General features: G+C 45.0%; 1 protein-coding gene across 1 annotated transcript in view; it reads right to left on the bottom strand.

Annotated features, from left to right (window-relative positions):
* The window catches only part of TET2 (tet methylcytosine dioxygenase 2), a 93,588-nt gene that overhangs the window by 8,261 nt on the left and 58,352 nt on the right, over positions 1–26,975 (bottom strand). The window contains exons 6-8 of the mRNA XM_030190763.1: positions 19,040–19,129; positions 12,749–12,886; positions 3,889–4,243 (exon numbers count right to left, since the gene is read on the bottom strand). Of these exons, the coding sequence (XP_030046623.1) occupies positions 3,889–4,243; positions 12,749–12,886; positions 19,040–19,129 (583 nt within the window). The remainder of the gene's footprint in view (positions 1–3,888; positions 4,244–12,748; positions 12,887–19,039; positions 19,130–26,975) is intronic.

The following is a 26,975-nucleotide window of genomic DNA, read 5'->3' as shown; positions in this document are numbered from 1 at the left end:
ACAAATCTTAGTATCATCCGCAAAAAGGCAAACTTTACCTTCTAACCCTTCGGCAATGTCACTCACAAATATATTGAACAGAATCGGCCCCAGCACCGATCTCTGAGGCACTCCACTACTCACCTTTCCCTCATCCGAGCGAATTCCATTAACTACCACCCTCTGGCGTCTGTCCATCAACCTGTTCCTAATCCAGTTCACCAAGTCAGGTCCTATCTTCAGCCTGTCAAGTTTATTCAAGAGCCTCCTGTGGGGAACCATGTCAAAAGCTTTGCTGAAATCTAAGTAGATTATGTCTATAGCAAGTCCCTGATTCAATTATCCGGTCACCCAGTCAAAGAATTCAATGAGGTTCATTTGGCACGATTTACCTTTGGTAAAACCATGTTGTCTCGGATTTTGCAACTTATTGGCTTCCAGGACATTCACTATCCTTTCCTTCAGCATCACTTCCATTACTTTTCCAATAATCGAAGTGAGGCTTACCGGCCTGTAGTTTCCAGCTTCTTCCCTATCACCACTTTTGTGAAGAGAGACCACATCCACTGTTCTCCAATCCCATGGAACCTCTCCTGTCTCCAAGGATTTATTAAACAAATCTTTAAGAGGACCCGCCAGAACCTCTCTGAACTCCCTCAATATCCTGGGGTGGATCCCGTCCGGTCCCATGGCGTTGTCCACCTTTAGATTTTCAAGTTGTTCATACGCACTCTCTTCTGTGAACGGTGCTATATCCACTCCATTCTCATATGTACTTTTGCCAGTCAATCGTGGTCCTTCTCCTGGATTTTCTTCTGTGAAAACAGAATGCGGTTTGCAGCATCTTTCAGTCTCACAATTCCCTTTTTAGTCTTCCTCCTTTCACTAATATACCTGAAGAAATTTTTGTCACCCCTCCTTACATTTCTAGCCATTTGTTCTTCCGCTTGCGCTTTCGCCAGACATATCTCTCTCTTGGCTTCTTTCAGTCTCATCTGGTATTCCTCTCCGTGTTCCTCTTTTTGAGTTTTTCTGTATTTCAGAAACGCCAGCTCTTTAGCCTTTTTTTTCTCAGCCACTTGTTTGAAGAACCATATCGGTTTCCTTTTTCTCTTGCTTTTATTTGCTCTCCTTACATAAAGGTTTGTGGCCATATTTATAGCTTCTTTCAGCCTGGACCACTGTCCTTCCACTTCTCATTCATCCTCCCACCTCATCAGCTCCTTCCTCAGGTATTCCCTCATTTTACTAAACTCAGCATGCTTGAAATCCAGGACTTTGAGTTTTGAGTGGCCGCCCTCCACTTCAGCTGTCATATCAAACCAAAATGTTTGATGGTCACTGCTGCCCAGATGGGCACCCACTCAGACATTTGACACACTATCCCCATTTGTGAGCACCAGATCCAGCGTCACTCCCTCCCTCATGGGTTCCATCACCATTTGTATGAGCAGAGCACTTTGGAAAGCATCCACGATCTCTCTACTTCTTTCCGATTCCGTAGATGGAACCTTCCAATCTACATCCAGCAGATTGAAATCTCCCAGCAACAGCACCTCTTTTTTCCCAACGTTTGAATATCTGCGATCAGATCTTTATCTAGTTCCTCCAATTGTGTCGGAGATCTGTAGACAACATCCACGTGGACAGAGGTGCTATCATCTCTTTTTAAGATGATCCATATCGCTTCTTCCTTTCTACAGGTCCCTGTCATTTCAGTCACTGCGATATCATTTCTCACATACAGAGCTGCTCCTCCACCTTTACGGCCATCTCTATCCTTCCAAAATAGATTATAGCCTGGTATGTTTGCATCCCATTCAAGGAAACCATTGAGCCATGTCTCCGTGATTGCAACAGCATCTAAGTCTGCCTCCAACATCAGGGCTTGAAGGTCATGAACTTTATTGCTTAGACTGCGAGCATTTGTGGTCATCGCTTTCCATCTACATTTCCATGGAATTTTTTTCTTCTGTTTAGTTTCTTGTTTAGTCTCACTTCCTGCTGTGTTGGTAAGAAGTGATTTGCTAAGATTGTTGTTTTCATTGCTTTCTTTTCTACTGACGCGTCTTGTCTTTAGCTTTAGCTGGGGGTGACCACTTGAAGTGAACTGCCTCCATATGCCACCCCCGCCTTCTAGTTTAAATGCCTAGAAATATATTGTCTGAATTTCTCCCCAAGGATTTTTTTTTCCTGCCACAGTGAGGTGCAGCCCATCATTACAGTATAGTCTTTTGTTTTTCCAAGTATTGCCCCATCCTCCTATATACCTAAATCCTTTTTGGCGACACCAGGCTTTGAGCCAGCTATTGAAATTCTCAGTACTTTGCAATCTTTTCTCTCCCTTTCCAAAGGTAGGTAGTACTTCAGAGAAAGCTATTGTTTGTATCAACCCCTCTCCCAGCTCCTGAAAAGCTCTCTGCGTGGCAAGCGGGGTATTACTGGACAAGTCATTTGTTCCCAGGTGGATAGCAACATCAGTGTTTGACTCCTTAGTTTCTTCTCTGATTAACTAACTCTAGTACTTTGAGACTGCCGTTACAGGTCATGGCAGCCATTTTCAGGCAGAAGCCATGAGGGACAGCTGCAAGTGGGCATCACTCCTGCATACTGGACTCCTATACCACCAACAATACTAAGGTGGAGGGGTCTGGCTAGGGGATTGTGATCTCTTTGGAAAGGAATTGGAAAGTAGATTTAAGGGAGGTGGGAGGGAGTGAGTGGGGAATTGGAGGGGGGTGGGTGGGTGGGTAGGACCTACTTCCTCTAATGTGAGTCCTGGCTGATATTCAATCAGCATTGAATATCTGTAGCTAATTCTCCCCATGGCGGTCAGCATTTAAAAAAACACTGACTGCTGCAGGCTGAATATTGACTGTTAAATGAATACACCACCATTCACAGCATTAGTCTCTACTTTCACATTTCTAGCACCTAACAAAAAACACTAAAACAAGCAAAAGCTTTGCAAATTCAATAACATTTGAAGTATTCTGCTCTCACTGCAGACTCCATTCTCAAAACATAGTCAAGGAAATCTATTGTGCCTTAGATTCAGGGCCGCTGAGAGGGGGGGGGGGGCAAGGGGGACAAAATTACCCAGGCCCAGGCCTCCAAGGGGGGCCCGGCGCCACAGTCCCAGGTCTTACCCACCCTCGGATTCGTCGACCGTCCGCCACCGGGCCGGGCCCCCTGCACTGAAATCATCACAGCACCTCACCTGTCACCTCTGTGACTGAAAGCGCAGCAGTGGCAGATCGGATTCGCCTCCCTTCGGGCCTTCCCTCCTTGTGTCTCGCCCTCATCCGATGTAACTTCCACGAGGGCGGGACACAGGGAGGGAAGGCCCGAAGGGAGGCGAATCCGATCTGCCGCTGCTGCGCTTTCATTCATGGAGGTGACAGGTGAAGCGCTGTGATGATTTCAATGCAGGGGGCCCGGCCCGGTAGCGGACGGAGGGGCGGGTGGGGACTGCGGTGCGGCGGCCTGGGGAGGCAGCGGCGGCGATGACCTCGAGGGGGGCGGGGCCCCAGAGACGGCCTTGCCCCAGGCCCAGCCCAGTCTCTCAGTGGAGGAGTAGCCTAGTGGTTAGTGCAGTGGACTTTGATCCTGGGGAACTGAGTTTGATTCCCACTGCAGCTCCTTGTGACTCTGGGCAAGTCACTTAACCCTCCATTGCCCCTGGTACAAAATAAGTACCTGAATATATGTAAACCCCTTTGAATGTAGTTGCAAAAAACTTCAGAAAGGTGGTATATAAGTCCCATTTCCCTTTCCATGCTTAGAATTCATGCTGAAAAATATTATTTAACAATATCTTGCAACAACTTCTGTCTTAAATGCTTGACTTGCAGTAAAAGTGCTAAAAAAAAACTGGAGACCACCTTCAGACTTTGTTCAGATGCTTACCCGCTAACTGCATGGAAGGAAGTGTGGCCTCGGAGGTGGCTGGCTTGCATCGGCCTGGTTTTTCTTTGTCACCTTTACTAGCACCATTTTCCAGAGCTGAAAGCTTTTCTGCTGCCGCTTTCTTGGCTTCCAGTTTCTTTTGCCGACATGTCTTGATGGGCTCAGCCAGCATCCTCACCTTCCGACGAAAGTTGCTCAGAACTTGGATGGAGCCATTCTTTAGCTTCTCCTCTTGGCTTTTTGCATTTCCAAATTCATCCACTGTGGAGATTTTATACAAAGGTAGCACATGAAGCTGCTCATCTTCTGGTACTTTGCCAATTTCACGGTTGTCTTCTCGGGTTAATGTGCATACCTGTATGGAAAAATAATTCTGAATATTAAAGTACTTAACTATAAACAGAATAAGAAAAATCTCTCTCTCTTTTTTTTATTTTTTTAACTTATTTTGTTTTGCTATTTTGCTGGTTCAATAAACAGTGATACAGTGTCACACCTGGCCAAGTGAGCTCCTTAAACTGCTTTAAGTAACACAGAGGATAAAAAATGAATGATCCTACATAACAGATGTGGCACAGTGTTGACATTTGATCCACAATATTATATCTCATTGACAGTATGAGACCTAAATTTGTGAAATGAAAAAATTGACCTAGTATTTAAGCATTTAGGGGTCTTTTTACTACAGTGTATTAAATTTTGCATTTACCGCCCTTTAATGCAAGAAATTAATGTGCAGTAAGTACATATTTAGAGGCCCTTTTACTAAGCCACATAGGCGCAAACTCACACCCAACATGCGCCAAATTAGAGTTACCGCGTGGCCCTTGTGGTAATTTCAATTTTGGTGTGCATCTGAAAAATATTTTTTATTTTCTGGCGCACGGCAGCTTCATCCGTCAAGTGGCATTTGATGCGCATAGACCATTACTGCCCGGTTACCGTGTGAGACTTTACCGCTACGTCAATGTCTTGCGGTAAGGTTTCAGACCCAAAATGGATGCGTGGCAATTTTCATTTTACCACACGTCCATTTTTGGCAAAAAAGCACATTTTTTGTAGGTGCACTAAAAAATAATTCTGCGTGCGCCCAAAACATGCGTCCATACTACCGCAGGCCATTTTTCAGTGTACCTTAGTAAAGGACCCCTTAGTGAGTCACCGAGGCATGTCCAGCATTTCTCTTGCATGTCACACCTTAAAATGTCCATTAGCACAGATGGATTTAGGGCCTCCTAAGTAGGAGGTGCTAGGTAGACCCGTACTAACTGCGAAATTGCCAACGTGTGGTAGTTGTCACATGCTAACTGCAATAGTCTCTCCATGCCCATTATCCACCCATGTCCTGCCTAATTATTATCCTAACACAAAATCCCCTGGATTCTATAAATGGTGACTAGAGTTGCACGTGCAAATCAGCACATGTAGTCGATTTGTGCGTGCAATTTAATTGCTTAACAAGTCGATCAGCGCCAATAATTGGCTGCTAACAAGCAATTATTGCTGTTATTCGGCCTTAATTAGGATTTACATGTAGATTGTAATCAATAATGATCCGTGCGTAAATCGTAAAATGCGTAAATTTTGGGGGGCATAGCTAGGGGGCGTTCCAAACTTTTATGCATGTAAATACAGAATTCTAAGGAACTTCGCCTAATTTAGGTACTGGCATTAACACCTGCTTTCAACAGGCATAATTGCTGGCACCTAAAGTTAGGTGAGGTTTATGCCTTAAGTGCTATTCTACAAAGGATATTTACCCTTTATAGAATAGTGCATAGGGCTAAATTCTATGTAAAGAAGCCTGATATAATAATAATATGACACCTGAAAATTCCATATGGAAACAAATACGCCTAGGCATGTTCTATAAAGTGCACCAATATTTTACAGAATAAGCCTACAGTTCCGCGTGGCGTATAGAATCCGCCGAGTGCCCATCCGCGTGACTAAATTTAGTCACGGGCAGTTATGTCAAGTAAAATTTGGTGTAAATGCTGACGTCTAAATTAGGCACGAACTGGGCATATTCTACAACAACACACTTAGACTTTAGAAACACCCATGGCCTACCCATGGCCATACGCTCTTTGCAACTGTGCGACTTAGAACTTATGCAAATCACTGCAGAGAATACACTTAGGGTCCTGTTTACTAAGGGGCATTAGTGTTTTAGTGCGCCTACACTTAGAGCATGCGCTAACCATACATGCGCCTATAGGGATATTGCAGGCAAGTACATGGTTAACGCGTGTACATGGTTAACTTGTGTTAAAAATGTGAACACACCTATAACGCTGCTTAGTAAACAGGGCCCTTAGACAATTGCGCACGTAAATTCTAATTTATGCCTATTAGTGTCAATAATTGCTTGTACTGGCTTGTTAACTAATTAGGTTATGCATGAAAATACAGAATATGACTTGCTTTGAGCACGCAACTTGAGATGCACTATATAGAGTCCAGGGGTTAGCATGTAAAAGTTTCGGTGCCGATTTTTAGGTGCCACTTATAGAATTTACCCCAATGCCCTTAATGTGTGAATTAGCACATGCTAATTGTAAAAATGATGCAAAAGCAGTTACTGAGGGCCCCTTTTATGAAGCTGCGGCAAAAGGTGGCCTGCTCTGGCATCAGCGCATGTTTTTGATGCACACCGAGGCCCCCTTGTACTGCAGTGAGTAAAAGGCAGGTTTTTGTTTTTTTCAGGAAATGGCCGAGCAGCAAGTGAAGCACTTGAAACTCAGCCATTTTGGGGAGGAGCACATTGAGGTGGTGGTAAGGGCTCCCCTGCTAACCTGGCGGTAACCTGGCACTGCCCGATTACCACGGGGTACACACCGACGCTACAAAAATAAAAATGTTTTTGTAGTGCCGGATATGATGCACGCTGGGGCGTGGGAACTACCACAGGGCTGCTGCGGTAGCCCAGCGGTACTTCCTTTTTAGCGAGCGGTAGGCCCACATTGGGTTTACTGCCACTTTGTAAAAGGACCTCTGAGTTTGTGTGGTAGCAGGTAACTGGTGCCAATTCATGTGTCAACTGCCTAATGCGCAAAGGGCCTCTTAAGCCTTTCACTCACGCCTTTTTCCATGGTGAGTTACATTTATTTATTTCCAAGACTTTCTATACCTCTCTGACGGGCAGAGCAGAGCGGTGTACATGCTACATGAGGAAACAAGAAAGGGACTCCATTAAAATATAGGAAAGCAAACAATCACAGCAAGGGGAAAAATAAGAAAGGGGAAGAAAGGGAGAAGGGAAAAGGTATGGTAGGTATTTTCCTTGTTTTATTTGCTGGGAAGATTGATATGGAGTATATTTGAGAAGTGATGCTGTCTACAAAACTGTATGTAGAATGTGAAAAGACCCTCGTGTGACATCTGTATATGGGCTGAGATCAAGCTGCACGTGCAGATGACACTGGTGACATTTAGGGGCCCTTTTACTAAGTTGTGTAAGGGCCTACACGTGTTCAGCTCGCCCTGGCTAGCGCGTGAGCTGGGCGGTAATTCTGAATTTGATGTGTGTCGAGTCACACAGTAGAAAACAATTTTCTATTTTCTGCCGCGTGCCACTTACCCGGCATTAAGCAGCAGTTGGCATGCGCTGCATGCTTATCATGCAGATAGTGCGTGATACTTTAGCGCTAGGTCAATGGGTGATGGTAAGGTCTCAGGCTCGAAAATGGACGCGTGCTGGTTTCAATTTTAGCACACATCCATTTTCTGGCCCCTTAAAAAAGGACCTTTTCCTAGACGAGGTAAAAAATGGCCCACCACGCGCCCAAAAGACGCACTCGCACTACCGAAGGCCACTTTTTAACTGCGGCTTAGTAAAAAGACCCCTTAATGAATATAAGTAGTGTGGATACATTGAGGACATTTTTGAAAGGACGTCCAAATTAGAATTTGGTCATCCTGTTCATAACGTTTTAAAAAGACATCCATCTCACATTTTCGAACAGGAAATACGTCAGGGTTTCCTGTTCGAAGTCAAAAATCAACAGCTGTTGTACAAACTGAAATGTCCAAATTATGAACGCCAAAAATCCAGGAACAAGGGGAGGAGTGGCCTAGTGGTTAGGGTGGTGGACTTTGGTCCTGGGGAACTGAGTTCAATTCCCACTTCAGGCACAGGCAGCTCCTTGTGACTCTGGGCAAGTCACTTAACCCTCCATTGCTCCATGTAAGCTGCATTGAGCCTGCCATGAGTGGGAAAGCGCGGGGTATAAATGTAATAAAAATAAATCTGTCTGGCAGCATTTTTACAGAAACAGCCACACATACTTCCTTGCAGGGCAAAGGGGCAGCCTAGTGATCAATGCAGCATACTGTATACCAGGGCAGCCAGGTTCATATCCCTCTTCCAGGGCACCCAGGTTCATATCCCTCTTCAACTTTTTTATTTTATTGCTAATTGCTAATAATTTCTGTAGAGCTACTAGACTTACGCAGTGCTGTAAATATTATATGCAGGTACTTCCTTTGTCCCTAGTGGGCTCACAAATGCTGAGCTCTCTAGGAACAGGGAAATACATACTGTATAACACCTTAATAGTATTCATAAATATTTAGGTACATTATTTATTTTGATTTTGCTCACACCTTTTTCAGTAGTAGCTCAAGGTAAGTTACTTTTAGGTACACTGGATATTTCTCTGTCCCAGGAGGGCTCACAATCTAAGTTTGTACCTGAGCCAATGAAGGGTTCAGTGACTTGTCCAAGATCACAAGGAGCAGCAGTGAGATTTGAACTGGCCACCTCTGGATTGCAAGACCACCGGTGCTCTAACCACTAGGACACTCCTCCACTCTATATATGTCTCTTTTTGGTGGGCTCACAATTTAAGGGGGGGGGGGGGGGAAGAGAGCTAAAATGGGAATTGAACCTGGGTCCGCTGGTTTCTAGTCCACTGCACTGACCACTAGGCTACTCCTCAGCCTTGCTTTCTGCTTTCTTTCAATTGTCTATAACACCTTATTCTGTCACAGAGCCTGGTATTCCTTTCCTGGGGGATGCATAAGAGGTCATGCCAGTGGTCAACTGCTCAATCAGAGCAACCTTTTGTACCCTGGACATGACTGAAACAAGTTTACATAAAAATGTCCTTCTTTTTAGACTTGGGCATTTCTTCCCATTCGATTATCGCTGTTGGGTGTCCTAATTTTGGGCCCTCTCTAGACCCACCCAAAAGACACCCACAGCACACCTCTTGCTATTTGGACAAACTGCGGTATAGCACATCCTAACTGTGCCGTTCTAAAATCACAACTTGGATGTTTTGGGCAGATAGACCTCTTTTTTTTTTTTGCCATTTTGAGACATCCATGTGCTTTGAAAATGAGTCCCATTATGTCTACTCTAGAAAAGCCCAAATAAAAGAGACAAACAATGATCATGATGAAGTGTGACGGAAGACAGCCATTTTGTAATGGCTGACCTTGTGGATCTCTGCCAGCTAAGGTATTTAAAGTTGAGCTGAGAAGGGGGGAGTAGGGAGAGCAGGGATCAGGCACAGGCATTGGCAGGGAGGTAATTCGTTATGCCCACCTTTTTTCATCCATTTTGCTAGGCAATGTGGTGACTAAAGTATGGGAAAGAAGAAATTGTATTGTTTTATTGATAATATCTGTTTTAATTACAAAGCAATAATTAATTATTAGTTTGTTGAAAGAATCTAATATTCTCTTGTCTTACTTTAACCTTAGCTTTTATATCCTACAGTATTAAAAGATAGGTATTAGATTGATTAGAGCATCTTCAGTTCTGTTGCCTCAGTATAAATTTAGGGGTCGATATTCAAAGCAATTTAACCAGCCAGAAGACACTCGTGCCTGGTTACATTGCTTGGCGGGCATATCCACCAAAGTTTATCAGCACTTAACCATATATGGTCTGATTCTATATATGGTGCCTAAAATTAACACGCATTAGGCAATTATGCCTAAGCGTATTCTAAAAACCGCACGTAAATCTACATGCAGTATTTAGAATATGATTAGGCATAGTTCATGTGGCTAAATCTATGCACGTCCATTTACGCCAATGAAAAGCTTGTGTAAATCCATGTATGTAGATTTACGTGCACTGGCCCATATTTTATAACAATGCGCATAGATTTTGAAACGCCCACAAAATGACCTTTTCCACGCCTCTAAGTACACCCCTTTTTGCCTGCACACATTAGAATTTAGGCGTAGTGCATTACAGAATATGCTTAGCAATGTATGCGCGTAAATTCTAATTTTTACCAATTAGTGGTCGTTATTGCTTGTTAAGAGCTGTTAACAATGCTTAATAGCTTGTTAAATAATTAATCTACACATGTAGTTATAGAACATGCCTAGATTTACTCGCAGAACAGCACATAACTCTAGGTGCGCTATATAGGATCTGGGGTCTAGTGCCCCTGATTATCAGCACTAACCACGAAACTCAAAGCTAGTGATATTGTGGGATGTCAACCAAATAGGACTGCATAAAACACTGTCCTGTCTTTGTCTGGTTTAACTTATGCGGTTAAGTGCTGAATATTGCACTCAAACTGGATCAGTGATAGATGACCACACAGACCCAGATATTTAACCTCTTTGATATTCATGATCAAGCATAACCACTTCAACCTTATACTGAATAGGGACTCTCTATAATCGATGACCTAATGTATGTTACAATCCAATTTATTCTCAGCAACCTTCATGCAATACCATAATTTATTTTTCTTTACCATGTATGTATGCACATAGTATATATATATATATATATATATATATATATATATATATATATATATATATATATACCATGATCTGTTCCATATATGTCATGTTCCATGTATGTTACCATGTATGTATGCACCTTAATGCAATACCATTTGTAATTCTGTTACCCGGAAATGGCAACCGCCATTACGGCAAATGTAAGCCACATTGAGCCTGCAAGTTGGTGGGAAAATGTGGGATAGAAATGCTACAAATAAAATATATGCTGGTGCTGGCCAAAACAATGCTGACCACCGCCTACTGAATACAGCCCTAGAACATGAAAAGGTATATATTAGATTATAGAGTCTTAAATTCTTTTGCCTTTTGCCCTTATATAGCATCTTGACCTCTACTACTAGAGGTTGCCAGCGCCATTTTGAACCTGGTACCAGCAGAGGCAAGAGTGACAAGGAATCCCCTAGAAATTGGGAGAAGTAGGCCTGGGGAGATATCTATGCAGGGGGGGGGGTCTCTATGCAGTGTGTATTCCTGGGCTCTTTAGGAAAAGTGTCTCTACAGGGGCAGTGGCGTACCAAGGGCGGGGCAGTGGGGGCGGTCCGCCCCGGGTGTCAGCAGGTGGGTAGGGGGTGTTCTGCTGGAGCCCCAGTCCCCACCTGCCTACCAGCTCCGTTGACAGACGACCCTCTTCTCCTGCCACCTGGCACCTGACCCAGCCTTTTAAAAAAATCTGTGAAGCGGCGGCGCAGCGCAGCATCTCATGTTTGTCTGCTCTGCGTGTAAAGGAAGAAAATCGCCTCATCAGCCGGCCTTCCTTCACTGTGTCCCGCCCTTTGATGTAACTTCCTATTTCCATGAGGGCAGGACACAGTGAGGGAAGGCCGGCAAAAAACGTCCAAAATCTGAATAAGAAAGAAGTTCATTTTCCAAAAAGAAAAATGACTGTCTTTTGTTTTTGAAGAGACTGTTTCTAACAAGGTTTTGTGCTTTGGATGTTTTGTTTTTTGGTGCAGTTTAAAAAAAAAAAGTCCAAGTGAAAAAATGTAGAAAATCAAGCCATTGGGATGTAGGAGGAACCAGCATTTTTAGTAGACTGGTCTCCCAGACATCCCAGGAGATAAATGGGGCACCCTAGTAGACTTCAAATGTTCTCAGGTACACATCTCACCATTGCTCCCTTATCTTGTCTGCTGAGCCCTCCAAAACCCACTGCCCACAGCTGTACACAATAGCCCTTATAGGTGAAGGGGGCCCTTATATGTGGGTACAGTGGGTTCCTAGTGAGTTTTGGAGGGCACACAGTTTCCACCATAAATGTGACAGGTAGAGGGAGATTGGGACCAGAATCCCCCATGCTATGGCACACTGCACTGACCACTACACTATTCCAGGGACCTGCATGCTGCTCTAATAGGCCTGCCTCTAACATCTGAGGCTGTCACAGAGGTTGCTAAATCATATTTGTATTCACATTTGTGGGGGGTGAGAGGGGGTGAGTGACCACTGGGGGGGGGTCACCCCTGATTCCTTCCAGTGGTCATCTGGTCATTTAGGGCACCCTTTTGTGCCTTATTCATTATAAAAACAGGTCTAGCACAAAACATCTTAGTTTTAGTCCTGCATGGTTTTGTTTTGTTCCATTATGGCTGAAAAACGTCCAAGTGTTAGGAATGCTCGGATCCCACATTTAACATGCTCCTTACACACCCCCTTGTGATTTGAATGCACATCTGACGGACTTCATAGAAAAACGTCTAAAAATTGTTATTGAAAATTCCAATTTGGAAGTTTTGTGAGAAACACATCCAAATGCAGATTTATGCCACTTTTTGGACGAAGGAAGAAGACTTCAGCTGGCGGGGGTTTGGGGTCCCCTGCCGGCAAAGGTAGCAGGCAGCGGGTTGGCGGCAGGAGGGGGGGTTGAGAGGGTCGCCAGCAGGGGGGTCCAGGGCCAAATCTACGGGGGCCCAGGCCCCCCATGGCCCCATAGCAGCTACGCCCCTGGTGCGCGCTAAATCCATACAGTGCTGTGTATGCCTTGTAGCGCTATAAAAGTGATAAGTAGTAGTAGTAGCACGCCTTAGTAAAAGGACCCCTAAATAGCAGGCCTCTGTGTATATTATACTGGACTTACCACTGTACTTCCATTTTGCATATTGTGCAGATCTCTGTGGGAATGAGCACAAAAATCCAGGCAAGCAGTGACCCCTGAGAATGGACGACCTTCTTTTAAACCCAGACGACAGTCGGGAGCTCGGTATTCATATTCAATCTGGAACAAAAAAAAAATATCAATATCTACATATACATACCCCTGAAAGCTTTATCTGTAAACCCTCAAAACAATTAGCTAAATTACTAATGCCAAACATATTTTTCTCCAGTAGCTAATGCACAGAAAAGCCCAGGCTGAAATCCAAACTATTGCACGAAGGACATTCACAGGCTGAAAAGAAGGGAGAATTGTCATGCCAAATTCAGCTCCTGTCCCTTTACACCTCCCCATTTTTTACTAGTAGAAGATTCTGACTCAGAAAACCAATTTAGATATTTCCTGCCTAAGGACTTGTGGTAGATTCTAATGTTATCTAACTCGCAACTGAAGCCTGAGCTCTAAGACTAAGGCTCCTTTTACTAAGCTGCGGTAAAACGTGGCTTGCGATAGTGTAGGCGCGGGTTTTGGGTGCGTGCAGAAATATTTTTCAGTGCACGTTCCCAAAATGCCTTTTTAAAATTTCTGCCGAAAACGGACGTGTGGCAAAATAAAAATTGCCGCGTGTCCAGTCTGACCTTACCATCAGCCATAGACCTAGTAGTAAGGAATCTGCACGGTAAGGACCTACGCGCATCAGATGCCACTTGGTGCGTGTCTGCTACGCGCATCCGAAAATAAAAAATATTTTCCAGTCGCACGTAGTGGACGCACGCCAAAAATGAAATTAGCGCAAGAGGCTCGCGGTAGTCGGGTGGTAAGTTCATCATGGTGCACGTTGGGCGCGCATAGAGCCTAACATGGCTTAGTAAAAGGGGCCCTAAGTGCACTATGCAGGAGTATACAAAACAGAAGGATTCAGTGAGTGATGGCAAATGAAACTTGGTTCATTTTCATTTTCCCCCACATTTTCTAGATGTTTGGGTGAGTTCCTATGGTATGTTTCACACAATTATTTCAAAATAAATTATTTAATGTTTACTATGGTGTTTTACCATGAATTAATTAACTTAGGGGGTCTTTTACTAAAACTTAGCTCAAGTTATCTGCAGCAGGTCCCATTTTATTCTTGTAGGCCCTGCTGTAGATAACTTGAGCTAAGCTTTATTTATTTTATTATTATTTATTTAGATTTTGCTCACACCTTTTTCAGTAGTAGCTCAAGGTGAGTTACATTCAGGTACACTGGATATTTCTCTGGTCCCAGGAGGGGGCTCACAAACTAAGTTTGGACCTGAGGCAATGGAGGGTTAAGTGACTTGCCCAAGATCACAAGGAGCAGCAGTGGGATTTGCACTGGCCACCTCTGGACTGCAAGACCGGTGCTCTAACCACTAGGCCACTCCTCCACTCTTTAGTAAAAGACCCCCTTAATATGCTTTAGGGGCCCTTTTACCAAACAGTGTATAAAGTGGCCTAGCGTGCCTTTAAGTGGGTCATTCCCATGTGCTAAGGCCATTTTTACTGTTGGGCAAAATGGCAGATTTTCCTGTTTTTCAGATTAATGGCCACGTGCTAATTTTCCTATTAGTGTGTGGCCATTAGCTCATGAGTCCCTAGCGCCATCTATTTTGTAGGCAGCAAGAACTCAAATGCTAGACCTGTGCTTATCAGTTGGCGTGCGGCAATACCCACACGCTAATCGATTAGTGCAGAACATGCCCAAACTTGTCCCAGCGCTAAAATATAAATGCTATTTTTAGTAGGTGAGTAGTGCACGCACATCTCGAAGATACCATAGGACACCTCAACTTTCTAAAAAGGCCCCTATTTTGTAGATTAGTACATGTTGAGTCAATTCCACATGCACTAAGGGTTACCATATGGCTCCAGAAAAAGGAGTGAGCTATAACCACTATAGGGGAACTGGTTTCCTCTCTAATACATGCATATAAATATAGAAACACAGTCCAAGTAAGCACTAGTAGTCCATTCTAAAGGAGGGAAACACCTCAAGATGCTCCTCTTCTGTGTCTGTAGAACAGCTGAAGAAGGCCAGCCTGCCTCTTTAAGTTAAGTAACTGTTAAATCACGTTAAGGCAATGCTTTTTTACCCGTCAAGAACACAATTTAAGTAGATAAGGAGGTTTTTAGCCTGTGATGAAGAAGCCTTAGCCCTCTGCCTGTTAAAATATGGAAGAGGAGCTTCTTGAGGCATTTTCCTCCTTTAGAATGGACTACTAGTGCTTACTTGGACTGTGTTTCTATATTTATATGCATATATCCAGAAAAAGGAGGACAGATTGAGCCAGTCTGGGTTTTACTGCCGTTGCTTTCAATGGAAGCAAAACCCGGACTGGATCAATGTGTCCTCCTTTTTCTGGACATATGGTAACCCTAAGGGGCCCTTTTACTAAGCTGTGCTAGTAAATGGGATTAGCACATCCTAACGAGGAGCTTTCCCCATGCATTAAGGGCTAGATTCTATATATGGCGCCTGAAAATTCTGCATGGAAAACAAATACGCCTAGGCATATTCTCTACAGTATATATACATTTTACAAAATAGGCTTAAATTTCCACGCAGTATATAGAGTTACACTGAGCGCCACTCCATGTGATCAAATTTAGTCACGGCCATTTACGTCATGTTTTACTTGACTCCATGTACTGTTTATTGCATTTCAGCATTTTCATTTGAAGATAAATCATATCTGTGACCTTTTTCAGCGATCTGACTGCATTTGACCACTTGTGAACAGTGCACATTGTTGGAAGAGTGCGCACCATGGATGGTACATGAAAAAAGCCATGAAGTTTAGTGTTTATTTCTGTTCTTTTTCATTTGCCAATTACATGAAACAACATGGGAAATGTCTCTGTGTCTTTCTTTCTTTAGGAAATATACCCTGATTGCTTGACTGATCTCATATGCTTATACCTATAGGACCCTTTTGGTAAGACTGTTTACCACTGAAATTTCTATTACTGTGTGTTTTTTGTGGTACACTTACATATATATACAAAAAGGTTTTTTTAGTCCTCTTGTGTTTGAATATATATTTTTCCATATTTTCATATATTTATCCAAAAGTTTTTTAACATTTTAATTGGTATTGTTTATTGGTTGGTTTTAGTGTATTCATTTGCTATTTACGAATTATTTTTGTTTTATTACTGTGTCTATATATGTGATGTTATTGTATAACTGACAAGTTTTTGAACTAATATATGTTAGACCCCTGAGGCAGGCGTTTGTGTGCCGAAATACAGCCCGTGTTGGGTCATCTTTTGGAATAAAGGATTACATTGTTCTCTTTTCCTGAAGGCCCAGTGTTTGCTTTTTGTGTTTCTGTTGACTTTTGTATGCTGTTACCCTCTCCTTTGCGACTCTGTTGACATTTTCTATGGCATTTCAAATGAATGTATATTCCTAATGAATAGTAAGGGAAAAAAAGGATGCTTTAAAACCAAGTGATTCCTCCACCTCCCCCCCTCCCCCCAAGATATATGGATGGAAAATGGTTATAGTTGGTTACACTGAAACAAGATAAATGAAAATGAAACAAAATGCACATAGCCCAGATCAGTATTTCTCAACTTCTTCAAGTCAAGTACCCCTTAAATCAAACAAATTTCAACTGAATACCCTTGAGCTCCGACCAGCAGAGATTTTGAAATGGACATTCCAAAAGACATATTCTAATCATGAAATTACTTTTTCTACCTTTGTTGTCTGGTTCTCTTATTTTTCGAATTGTGTTGGTCTGAGCTTTGGTTTTCCATGTTTTCTTTACTCTGTCATTTTTCTCTCTCCTTTTCCTTTTAGTTTCTTCAATTATTTGTCTGCCTCTCTGTCTAGATGTAACTCATTATTACTATCCAGTCTTCAATTTCCCTCTTTTTACTTTGTCTACCAACAGCTTTCCATCTATTTCCCTCATTCCAGTTCTCCTCTTTCTCTTCCTCTTATTCCACAATTTTTCACTAAGTATCTTCTTCCTCCTTCCATCCATCCAGGATCCCCCCCCCCTTTCTGTCCCCATCCCTTCCATCCAGCATCTCCCATCTTTCTTTCCCCTTCCATCCGTCTCCCCTCTTTTTCTTCCCCACTCTCTCTCCCTTCCATCCGGTGTTTTTTTCCTCCCCTCCTGTGTCTACCCTCACATCTTCTGCTTCTCCCTGGCTGCTGCTTCTCTACACCAACAACAGTAGTGGCAACACAACATGAACCAATTGTGGGGCTGCAGTCTCCATGCACTTGTGGTCAGCTCTGCTAGCCTTCTGCTCTAGAACAGGAAGTTGACATGGTGGGGGGAGGGCGATGCACAGAAGCAAATATGGGCGCTAGAGGTCATTAGCATCAGACCAGCGCCCACATTTGCTAGTTCAGAATGCTCAGAGCCAACGAGTGTGTGAACCAACAAGCTCACCGGCTCACAGCACAATGATCATGCAAATGCATGCTGATGAGGTCATTCCCTATTCCTCCCCAATGCTCAACGGGCAGTTCACCAAACAAGGGCGCTCTTCCTACCTTAAAACCAACGCCAGCTCAGAGCTAGCATTAGGGTGTCAGGAGAAGCTTATTTTCATTTGTAAAGATGGAAGATTTAACGGTTGTCTCATTTGAGCAGACATAAAAGTTCACTCTTTTGCTTTATTCACGCTCTGATGTTGTATTTTTAAGGAAGGCATCTCTTAAAGGTTACAGAAAAGAGTGAAAGGCGAAGAGCTAACTGCTGTGTACCTTGTGAAGATGTAGACAAATGTGGAAGTCTGCACAGAACAACAGTTTTAGGATTAAAAAAAAACAGCAAGTCCTTCCAGCAGACTAGAAATAAATGTGACATTTAAACCAGACCTTTTTTCATTGTTGGTATTCTACCTTTGCACTGAGTAGAAGAAACAAAACGGGGCGACCGGCACCTCATCCTCCTCCTTCCCTCCTCCCCCCTTTGACATTCTGGGTATGCGCTCAAGAGCTATGCTTAACGCACAATTCTTGAGTGCATGCGCCAGGCACAATCATCCCCCTGAACTCCCTAATACTCAATGCTATGAGCGTGCCCTATATTTAGGGGCGTAGCCAGACTTCAGCAGTAGGGGGGTCCAGAGCCGAGGTGAGGGGGCACATTTTAGCCCCCTCCCGCTGCCGCCGCTGACTCCCCCGCCGCCATTGCCGACACCTCCAACAACTTTGACCCCCCCCTGCCGACGACCCTCTCAACCCCCCGCCAGAGGCGTATCTGAAGTTTGGCGGTAGGGGGGGCCAGAGCCAGAGTGAGGGGGCACATTATAGCCCCCCCACCGCCGCTGCCGCCGCCACCATTGCCGACCCCCCCCCCCACCGCCATCACCCCCCCTGTTGCTGTCACCTACCTTTGCTGGCGAGGGACCCCAACCCCCACCAGCCGAGGTCCGCTTCCTCCTGCCGCTGCCTTTAAAAATATTCCTTCAGCTGGCGGGGGACCCCAACCCCCGCCAGCCGAGCCGAGGTCTTTTAAGTTCTTCTTCGATTGTCCTCCGTGCTGTTAAAAGCTGCTGAATCCATTTTCGGAGTCTGACGTTGCTGCATGTTGTATGTGCAGGACGTCAGAATCACAAAAACCAAACGAAGGAAGAAGACTTCAGCTGGCGAGGGTTGGGGTCCCCCGCCAGCAAAGGTAGCAGGTGGCGGGTTGGCGGCAGGAGGGGGGGTTCAGAGGGTCGCCGGCAGGGGGGTCCAGGGCCAAATCTACGGGGGCCCAGGCCCCCGTGGCCCCATAGCAGCTACGCCCCTGATATTTACATTTCATTAGTGTCGACCATTAGGGAGTTGTTCTTCTGTGCTGTTCCGGCGCTATTTCTCTGGCGCTCTGCAATACAGTGCTGGAGTTTTGAGCACCTGCCTAATGGAGATGGCCTCACGACCGATTTATGTTGTTTTGCCATTGCTGCTGCTGGTCTGGAAAATCAGCAACAGCCACCAGGGTGACAGTGGGAGGAAGGTGAGGAACATCTTATACCTGGCGCATGTACTCTCTCCTAAGGTCTTGCCTACCCCTTGGAGTAAGCATACTGAGAACGTATGGCCTAGTTAACAGCCTATCCCCACTATTGCCACAGGGCAAGGACTAAGCCTCCTGCTTAACAAAAGGAAAGAATACATTAAGCAAAGGAAAAGGAAAATAGAATCTTTGATTATGTTAGGGGACTCTATTAAAGGTCTCCTGCTCTGTTTTAGAATTAGGTCAATCCTTGCTCAGTCAGACTACAGGGTTCTGTGCTTACCTGGTTTCCATATGCATCAGGTGCAAGCTTCTTGTAGGTGGGAGCCATCAGCGTTGATAAATTCTGCAAATTGGCCTCCAGCTTTTCCTCCTACATCAGATAAAATCAATATGACGTCTTTAGAAAGAAATACATCTTAATTACTTTGCATTTCTTTTCTGTCTTTTCCTGATATAGTTAAATAGTTGGTTAGGTTATAAAAAAAAACCCCCAGAAGTCTGTTGGGGCCAGCATTTTTCCAATTATCTAAGATCTCTCTTTAAACAGTATTCCTGGGGAAAGTATTAAAACCCCCAAACCACTGTACATTTCACTGTGCAGCTTTGCAAATAATTAGTGATCATCTATTTTCCTATTGGAAAGGCAAGAATAGAGGCACACCCTAGGAATCGGTACAATATGGATAAGGAAGCAAGCAAAATGATCATATTGGCAGATGAAACATAATTATTCAAACCTGTTAAAACAAAAGCATAATGTGAAGAATTGCAGGAGGATCCTACCAGACTGGGGAACTGACCATCTAAATAGCAGATGGACCTGTGGAAAGTGACACACATAGCGAAAAATTATCCAAACTATAGCTACATGGCGCTGGGTCTCCATATTAAGAGACACCATTGGCGAAAAGGATCTATTGACATCCTCAGCTCAATGTGCGGCAGCAGTCAAGAAAGAAAATAAAATTTAGGAATGATTCAGAAAGGGATGGAGAAAAAATGGAGAATATTATAATGATAATGCCTCTGTGTCAACAGTTCAGGTTTTCCTATAAAAAAAAAGATATAGCAAAACTAGAATAGGTAGAAGCACAAAAATATGATAAAGGGGCTGGATTGGTTCCATTAAGAAGATAGACTAAAGAAGTTAGGGCTTTTTAGTTTAGAACAGAGGTAGTTGAGAAGTGATATGATTGAGGTCTATAAAGCCCAGTGGCGTACCTAGGGTAGTTGACACCCGGGGCCGGTCATTTTTTAACACCCACCCCCCCCAAATCCAGTACTAGGCATGCCGAGAATACAAAACACTCAGGACCTATACAGCAATTCTACCATACCATAAGCAGTCATTTCTATGAGTCACACAAGGAAAAGGAAAGCATCTTAAACACTACAGTGAGCACTAGAACATCAATTCACCTATTGTAAAACGAAACCAGACAGAATAGTACAGATCGTAGATCCTGCACAGTCAACTGAAAGCCAACTGAAAGGATCGTAGATCCTTTCACAGTCAACTGAAAGCCATGTCTTTTTCACAAACACAGATACGCCCTAATCCACTATAGAATAAGTAATCATAAACTTTCTATTTAGACAAAAATTAAACTGAACCCCCAATGCCAGACTCTGCATACAATGCAACACCACAGAAACAGAAACTGTCCCCTAGTACTGTGCAAAATATAAAGACAGCAGATGTAAATTTGAAAAAAACTAACAAGTACCAATCACCACTTTACAAATTAACAAATAGAAATAAAACAAATATAGAAAATAAAATAATACCATTTTATTGGACTAATACATTTAGCTTTCAGAGGCCAAAACCTCCGTCCTCGGGTCAGTACAGTATAGTGCTGTTACAGTATCCTATCCTGACCTGAGGAAGGGGGTTTTGTTCTCCGAAAGTTAGTCAAAATGTATTAAAATTAGTCCAATAAAAAGATTACCTTATTTACATGTTCTATTATAAACATTTAACACATCTACAATACTTTATCCTAAAGCAAAAAAAATAAAAATATATATTTTATTTACAGTTTGCTGTCTCTGGTTTCTGCTTTCCTCATCTTCTTTTCACCATCTTCCTTCCATCCAGCATCTGTCTTCACTCTCTCTCTCTCTCTCTCTCTGCCATCCAGTGTCTGCCCTCTCTGCCGTCCCTTCCATCCACTGCCTGCCCTTTCTCTCTGCCCCTTCAATCCACCATTTGCCCTCCCTCTCCCATCCATCCAGGGTCTGCCCTCCCTCTCGCTCCCCCTTCCATCTAGGATCTGTCCCCTCTCTCTCTCTGCCCCTTTTTTCAGCCCCCAGTTCCAGCCCCCTTCTCTCCTCTGAACACCCCCACCCCAGTCCCCTTCTCCCCTCCCCTTCTCCTGTCTGAGACCCCCACCACAGTCCCCCTTCTCCCCTCCCCTGTCTGAGACCCCTACCCCAGTCCCCTTCTCTCCTCTGAACACCCCCCCACCAGTCCCCTTCTCCCCTCCCCTTCCCTTCTCCCCTCTGAGATCCCCACCCCAGTCCCCTTCTCCCCTCCCCTGTCTGAGATCCCCACCCCAGTCCCCTTCTCCCCTCCCCTTTTCCCCTCTGAACACCCCCACCCCAGTCCCCTTCTCCCCTCCCCCTCCCCTGTCTGAGATCCCCACCCCAGTCCCCTTCTCCCCTCTGAACACCCCCACCCCAGTCCCCTTCTCCCCTCCCCTTCCCCTGTCTGAGAACCCCACCCCAGTCCCCTTCTCCCCTCTGAACACCCCCACCCCAGTCCCCTTCTCCCCTCCCCCCCTCCCCTTCTCCCCTCTGAGATCCACACCCCAGTCCCCTTCTCCCCTCCCCTGTCTGAGACCCCCACCCCAGTCCCCTTCTCCCCTCTGAACACCCCCACCCGAGTCCCTTTCGCCCCTCTCCTTCCCCACCTCAGTCCCGTTAAAACCAGTGAAGCAGCGTCGCAGGCAGCGCCTCGTGCCAAAAAAAAAATCAAATCTCCTTCCTTCTCCTCGTCTTGACGTCTTGACGTCGACTCGGGCCTTCCAATCAAATTGATTGGAAAGCCCGAGTCGACGTCAAGACGAGGAGGAGAAGGAAGGAGATTTTATTTTATTTTTTACAAGCAGGGCGCGAGGCGCTGCCTGCGACGCTGCTTCGCCGGTTTTTTTAATGTGCGGCGCCGCGGGAACGGCCATGGGAGGCGGCGGGAGCGGAGCACCCTCCACCCACTGGCACCCGGGGTGGACCGCCCCCACCGCCCCCCCCCCCCCTTGGTACGCCACTGCAGATCGTCAATCCTGCACAGTCACTGAAAGTCATGTCTTTTTCACAAACACAGATACACCCTAATCCACTATAGAACAAGTAATCATAAACTTTCTATTTAGACAAAAATTAAACTGAACCCCCAAAATGCCAGACTCTGCATACAATGCAACACCACAGAAACAGAAAATGTCCCCTAGTACTGTGCAAAATATAAAGACAGCAGATGTAAATTTGAAAAAAAAACTAACAAATACCAATCACCGCTTTACAAATTAACAAATAGAAATAAAACAAATACAGAAAATAAAATACCATTTTATTGGACTAATACATTTAGCTGTCAAGAGGCCAAAACCTTCTTCCTCAGGTCAATACAGTATAGTGTGTTACAGTATCCTAACCTGACCTGAGGAAGGGGGTTTTGTTCTCCGAAAGTTAGTCAAAATTTATTAAAATTAGTCCAATAAAAAGATTACCTTATTTACATGTTCTATTATAAACATTAACACAGCTACAATACTACTTTATCCTAAAGCAAAAAAATAAATAAAAATATATATTTTATTTACAGTTTGTTGTCTCTGGTTTCTGCTTTCCTCATCTTCTTTTCACTGTCTTCCTTCCATCCAGCATCCGTCTTCGTTCTTTCTCTGCCATCTAATGTCTGCCCTCTCTGCTGTCCCCACCATCCAATGTCTGCCCTCTCTCCCTGCCCTTTCCATTCACTGTCTGCCCTCTCTCTCTCCCACTTCCATTCACTGTCTGCCCTCCCTCTCTCCCCCCCATCCATCCAGGGTCTGCCCTCCCTCACCCCCTTCCATCCATCCAGGGTCTGCCATCCCCTCTCCCCCCATCCATCTAGGGTCTGCTCTCCCTCTTCCCCCGCATCCATCCATCGTCTGTCCCCTCTCTCTCTCTGCCCCTTTTATCAGCCCCCAGTTCCAGCCCTCTTATCCCACCTGCCCCTAGTTCTAGCCCCAGCCCACATCTCCCACTTGCCCCCCCTTTTCAGCCCCACTATCCCACCAGTCCGCAGTTTCAGCCCCAGCCCTTTTCTCTCACCAGTCCTGAGCTTCAGCCCCAGCCACTTCTCCCTGTCCCCTTTTCAGCCCCCAGTCCCCCCAGTTTCTGCCCCTGCCCCTTTTCAGCCCCCAGTTCCAGTACTTAGCCCCCTTATCCCGCCTACCCTCCTTTTCAGCCCCCCAGTTCCAGCCCCCTTCATCCACATGCCTTGCATTAGGGACCCCTTTTCAGCCCCAGACCCATTTTCCCACCAGCCCCAGGCATGGCTCCCATTTTCTCGCATGGCCCCTTCCCCACCCCCTTCTCCCCACCCGTCCCCTTCTCTCCTCTTCTCCCATCTGAGATCCCCTCGTCACCCCCTCCCCACCCCAGTCCCCTTCTCCCCTCTTCTCCCATCTGAGACCCCCTCCCCACCCCAGTCCCCTTCTCCCATCTGAGACTCCCCTCCCCACGTCCCCTTCTCCCATCTGAGAGTCCCCACCCCCTCCCACCCCCTTCTCCCCTCTTCTCCCATCTGAGACCCCCCACCCCCCTTTTCCCATCTGAGATCCCCCTCCCCACCCCAGTCCCCTTCTCCCCTCTTCTCCCATCTGAGACCCCCATCCCCACCCCAGTCCCCTTCTCCAATCTGAGGCCCCCCCTCCCGAGTCCCCTTCTCCCATTTGAAAACCCCCTCCCCAGTCCCCTTCTCCCATTTGAAAACCCCCTCCTCAGTCCTCCTCTCCCATCTAAGCCCCCCCAACTCAACCCACCTGCCACCTTCGTGGAGAGACGACAGCCCTCGTCTCTTGCCTCCTTCCTGCTGTGCCTTAAAGAAAAATCTGAAAAGCGGCATGGCAGGCATGCTTCGTGTCTGCCCTGCCTGCTTGTAAAAGAAAGCGGCAAATTTCCTCGTCAACGTCGCAACGCTGCGTCGGGTCTTCCCTCACTGGGTCCCGCCCTCCGCGAGGGCAGGACCCAGTGAGGGAAGACCCGACGCGACGTTGTGACGTCAACAAGGAGGTTTGCTGGCACTTTCTTTTACAAGCAGGCAGGGCAGACGCGAAGCATGCCTGCCATGCCGCTTTTCAGATTTTTCTTTAAAAGGCACAGCAGGATGGAGGCAGGAGACGCGGGCTGCCTGCAGTCTGCAGCGCCGATGGAGCACCCCCCCACCCACTGACACCCGGGGCACACCGCCCCCACCGCCTCCCCCCTTGGTACGCCACTGGTTAAACTGTACCTGCTGTATACTGTCTTGGGTGAATCACTTCATAAAGATGATTAATAAATAAATAAATAAATAAATAAATAAATAAATAAAGAAAGAAAGAAAGAAAGAAAGAAAGAAAGAAAGAAAGAAAGAAAGAAGGAAAACAAACAACAGTATGAGTGGCACTGTCTGTAAAACAGTGCCGCTCATACTGGTATAAAGAAGTTGAGATGTTCTTTTCTCAACATTTTTAAGGTCTTGTTAGTAAATTCCAGTATTCGGACAAGACTTTTCCTAGAGAACCAACAGCACTTTGCCATACAGGGACTCCTGAGGCAGGCCTGAGTGGCCGAAACACGACTCGTGTCGAGTCCAGTTTTTAGGAATAAACTCTTGCTGTGAACTTTTTCTGAGTCCAGTAGAAGTTTTGTTTGGCATCATCCATCTTGTCACCTTCGCTGTGTTCTACTCTTGGTTTTTCCATTGCGGTCTGCTTTCTTCTGTGCTTACCAGTCTGCTATATACACACGGGGATCCTTCTAAATAAAGGATCAATATTTTAAATTTTGGTCTTGGATCCTTTCGAACTGTGGATTTATGATCTTTAGGTGCTCATTTTCAAAGCAAATGGACGTTTTAAAATGCCTAAAAAATGTCCATCTGCTAAAAGCAAGGCTTTTTTTGAGGGGGTTGCTTGGGGGTACTGAGTACCGGCATCTTTTCCATTGTCTGCTAAAATTGATCCATGGCCCCCAAGTTTTAATGAAAGAGCTCAGGCTCTACATACAAATTCTGCCTTCTCATAGATTCTGTGACTGGTTGCAGCGAACCTGGCTATTATGGGGTGGGTCCCTCAGTGATTATTCCACCCCTGAAGGGTGGCCTGGCATTTAAGTCCCAGCACCTTTTTTCTAGGAAAAAAGCACTGGCTAAAAGCATCCAAATCCTGATTTTGGAAAGCCAGAATACGGCCATTTCACACAACAGTTTGTCCACATAGCAAGAGGGTGTGTTGTGGACATGTTTTGGGTGGGACTAGGGAGGGCCCAAAAGTAGGACGTCCAACAGGGATTTTCAGAAGGGAAGAAATTTCCATGTCTAAAAAGAAGGACGTTTTTTTTTTTAAATATAGACATGTTTCAGTCATGCCCAAATTACAAAAGGTTGCTCTAATTGAGCACTTGATCAATGGAGGGATTAAGGCACGACCCTTTCTTAATCCCCCAGTGGTTGCTGTTTCCCCTCTCTTTCCCCTGAAAGTGAAACTGGAAAGGAGAACCAGGCTTTATACCAGCTGCAGGTATTATGAACAAAGCAGCAAATAGGTCAGAGGTGTAGCCTAGTGGACTGTGAACCAAAAGACACAGGTTTAAATTCTATTTCAACTCTTAAAAAAAAAATTCTAAGCCTTTCAGAAACAAAAAAATACCTGCTGTACCTATATATATAAATATATAAGATACCTGCAAGCCTGAAGGCTATTGAAGTGATGTACATTTGGGTACAGTAGGTATTTTTCAGGTCCTGGAGTGATCACATTTATAAAAAAAAGAATTATAGTGGGGTCTGAACCTGTGTCCCATGGCTCACAGTCTCCTGCACTAACCTCTAAGCTACTCCTCTGTTCTACAGAAATGTGTGCGTGGCCATATTTTTGAAAATGATGCCAGACAGACGTTCGTGTCCGTTCCCCCCCCCCCCCCCCCCAAAGTTAGATATTTCGCTTTGGAAAATAGCTAATTCATTTTGGACGTTTTCAATGCATGTTTTCAATACTATTCCTATGGGTGTCTACACAGCGCGCGCTAATTTTACCGTGCGTTATAAAAGCTAGCGCACCTTTGTAAAATGAGCCCTTAATCTTTTTTTCTTTTCTTTTTTTAAAAACTTTTTAAAGTTATGTACTGATTAAATGTTATTCTATTAAGAAAAAATTGTCTTGGATTTAACCCGTTTTTGATCAGTGTTGCATGGTGTGGGGGCTGGTGGGAAGGGAGAATGGTGTTGAACGCAAGGGAGGGGAGCTGAAGGGAAGGGAGAGAAGTGCTGGATGTTAGGGGGGAGGGGAGAGAAGGGAAAGAAAGATGCTGAAACAAGGGGATGAAAGAAGAGGGAGTCAAATACTGAACACACAGCAGAAGGGAGAAAGGGAGGGCAGATGAGTCAGATGCTAAGGGGGGGGGGGTGGATAGAAAAAAGGGAGAGAAGCTGTATGGGGTGAAGTCATAAAAGAGAGAGATTATATTGGTGAGGGGGAGGAAGAGGGGGAGAATCTGGACACAGAAAAGTGTACAGAAACAGAGGGGAGATGATGGGCATGGAGGGGAGCATAGGGACAGGGACACAAAGGGAAGATGCTGCATAGGGATGGTATATGGACACAGAAAGGCAATTCTGGACATAGGAGGGAGTATAAGGACACAGAGGGAAGATGCTTGACATTGGGGGAGAATAGGAACATAGAAGAGAGATGCTGGTTTTGGGGGGAATAGGGTCATAGAGGAGTGATGCTGGACATAGGGGAAGGGGATAGGACATAGAGTGGTGATGACAGATGTGGGAGATGCTGGACAGGGAAGTATAGGGGACACAGAAAAGGGAGATTTTGAAAATGGGGAAAGATAGGGACACAGAGATGGAAGATGTCTGGTGATCATGGAGAAAGAAGGAATGTCAAATGGACAGGAAGCCCTGACGAGTGAATAAAGAGAAGACAGAGGGAAATAGAAATCAGAACCTGGGACCA

Source organism: Microcaecilia unicolor, chromosome 2 (assembly GCF_901765095.1).
Source record: "Microcaecilia unicolor chromosome 2, aMicUni1.1, whole genome shotgun sequence".
In the NCBI taxonomy this organism is placed as follows: domain Eukaryota; kingdom Metazoa; phylum Chordata; class Amphibia; order Gymnophiona; family Siphonopidae; genus Microcaecilia; species Microcaecilia unicolor.
The sequence above is the reverse complement of the archived record's forward strand: the minus strand, read 5'-3'. Positions and strand labels throughout refer to the sequence as shown.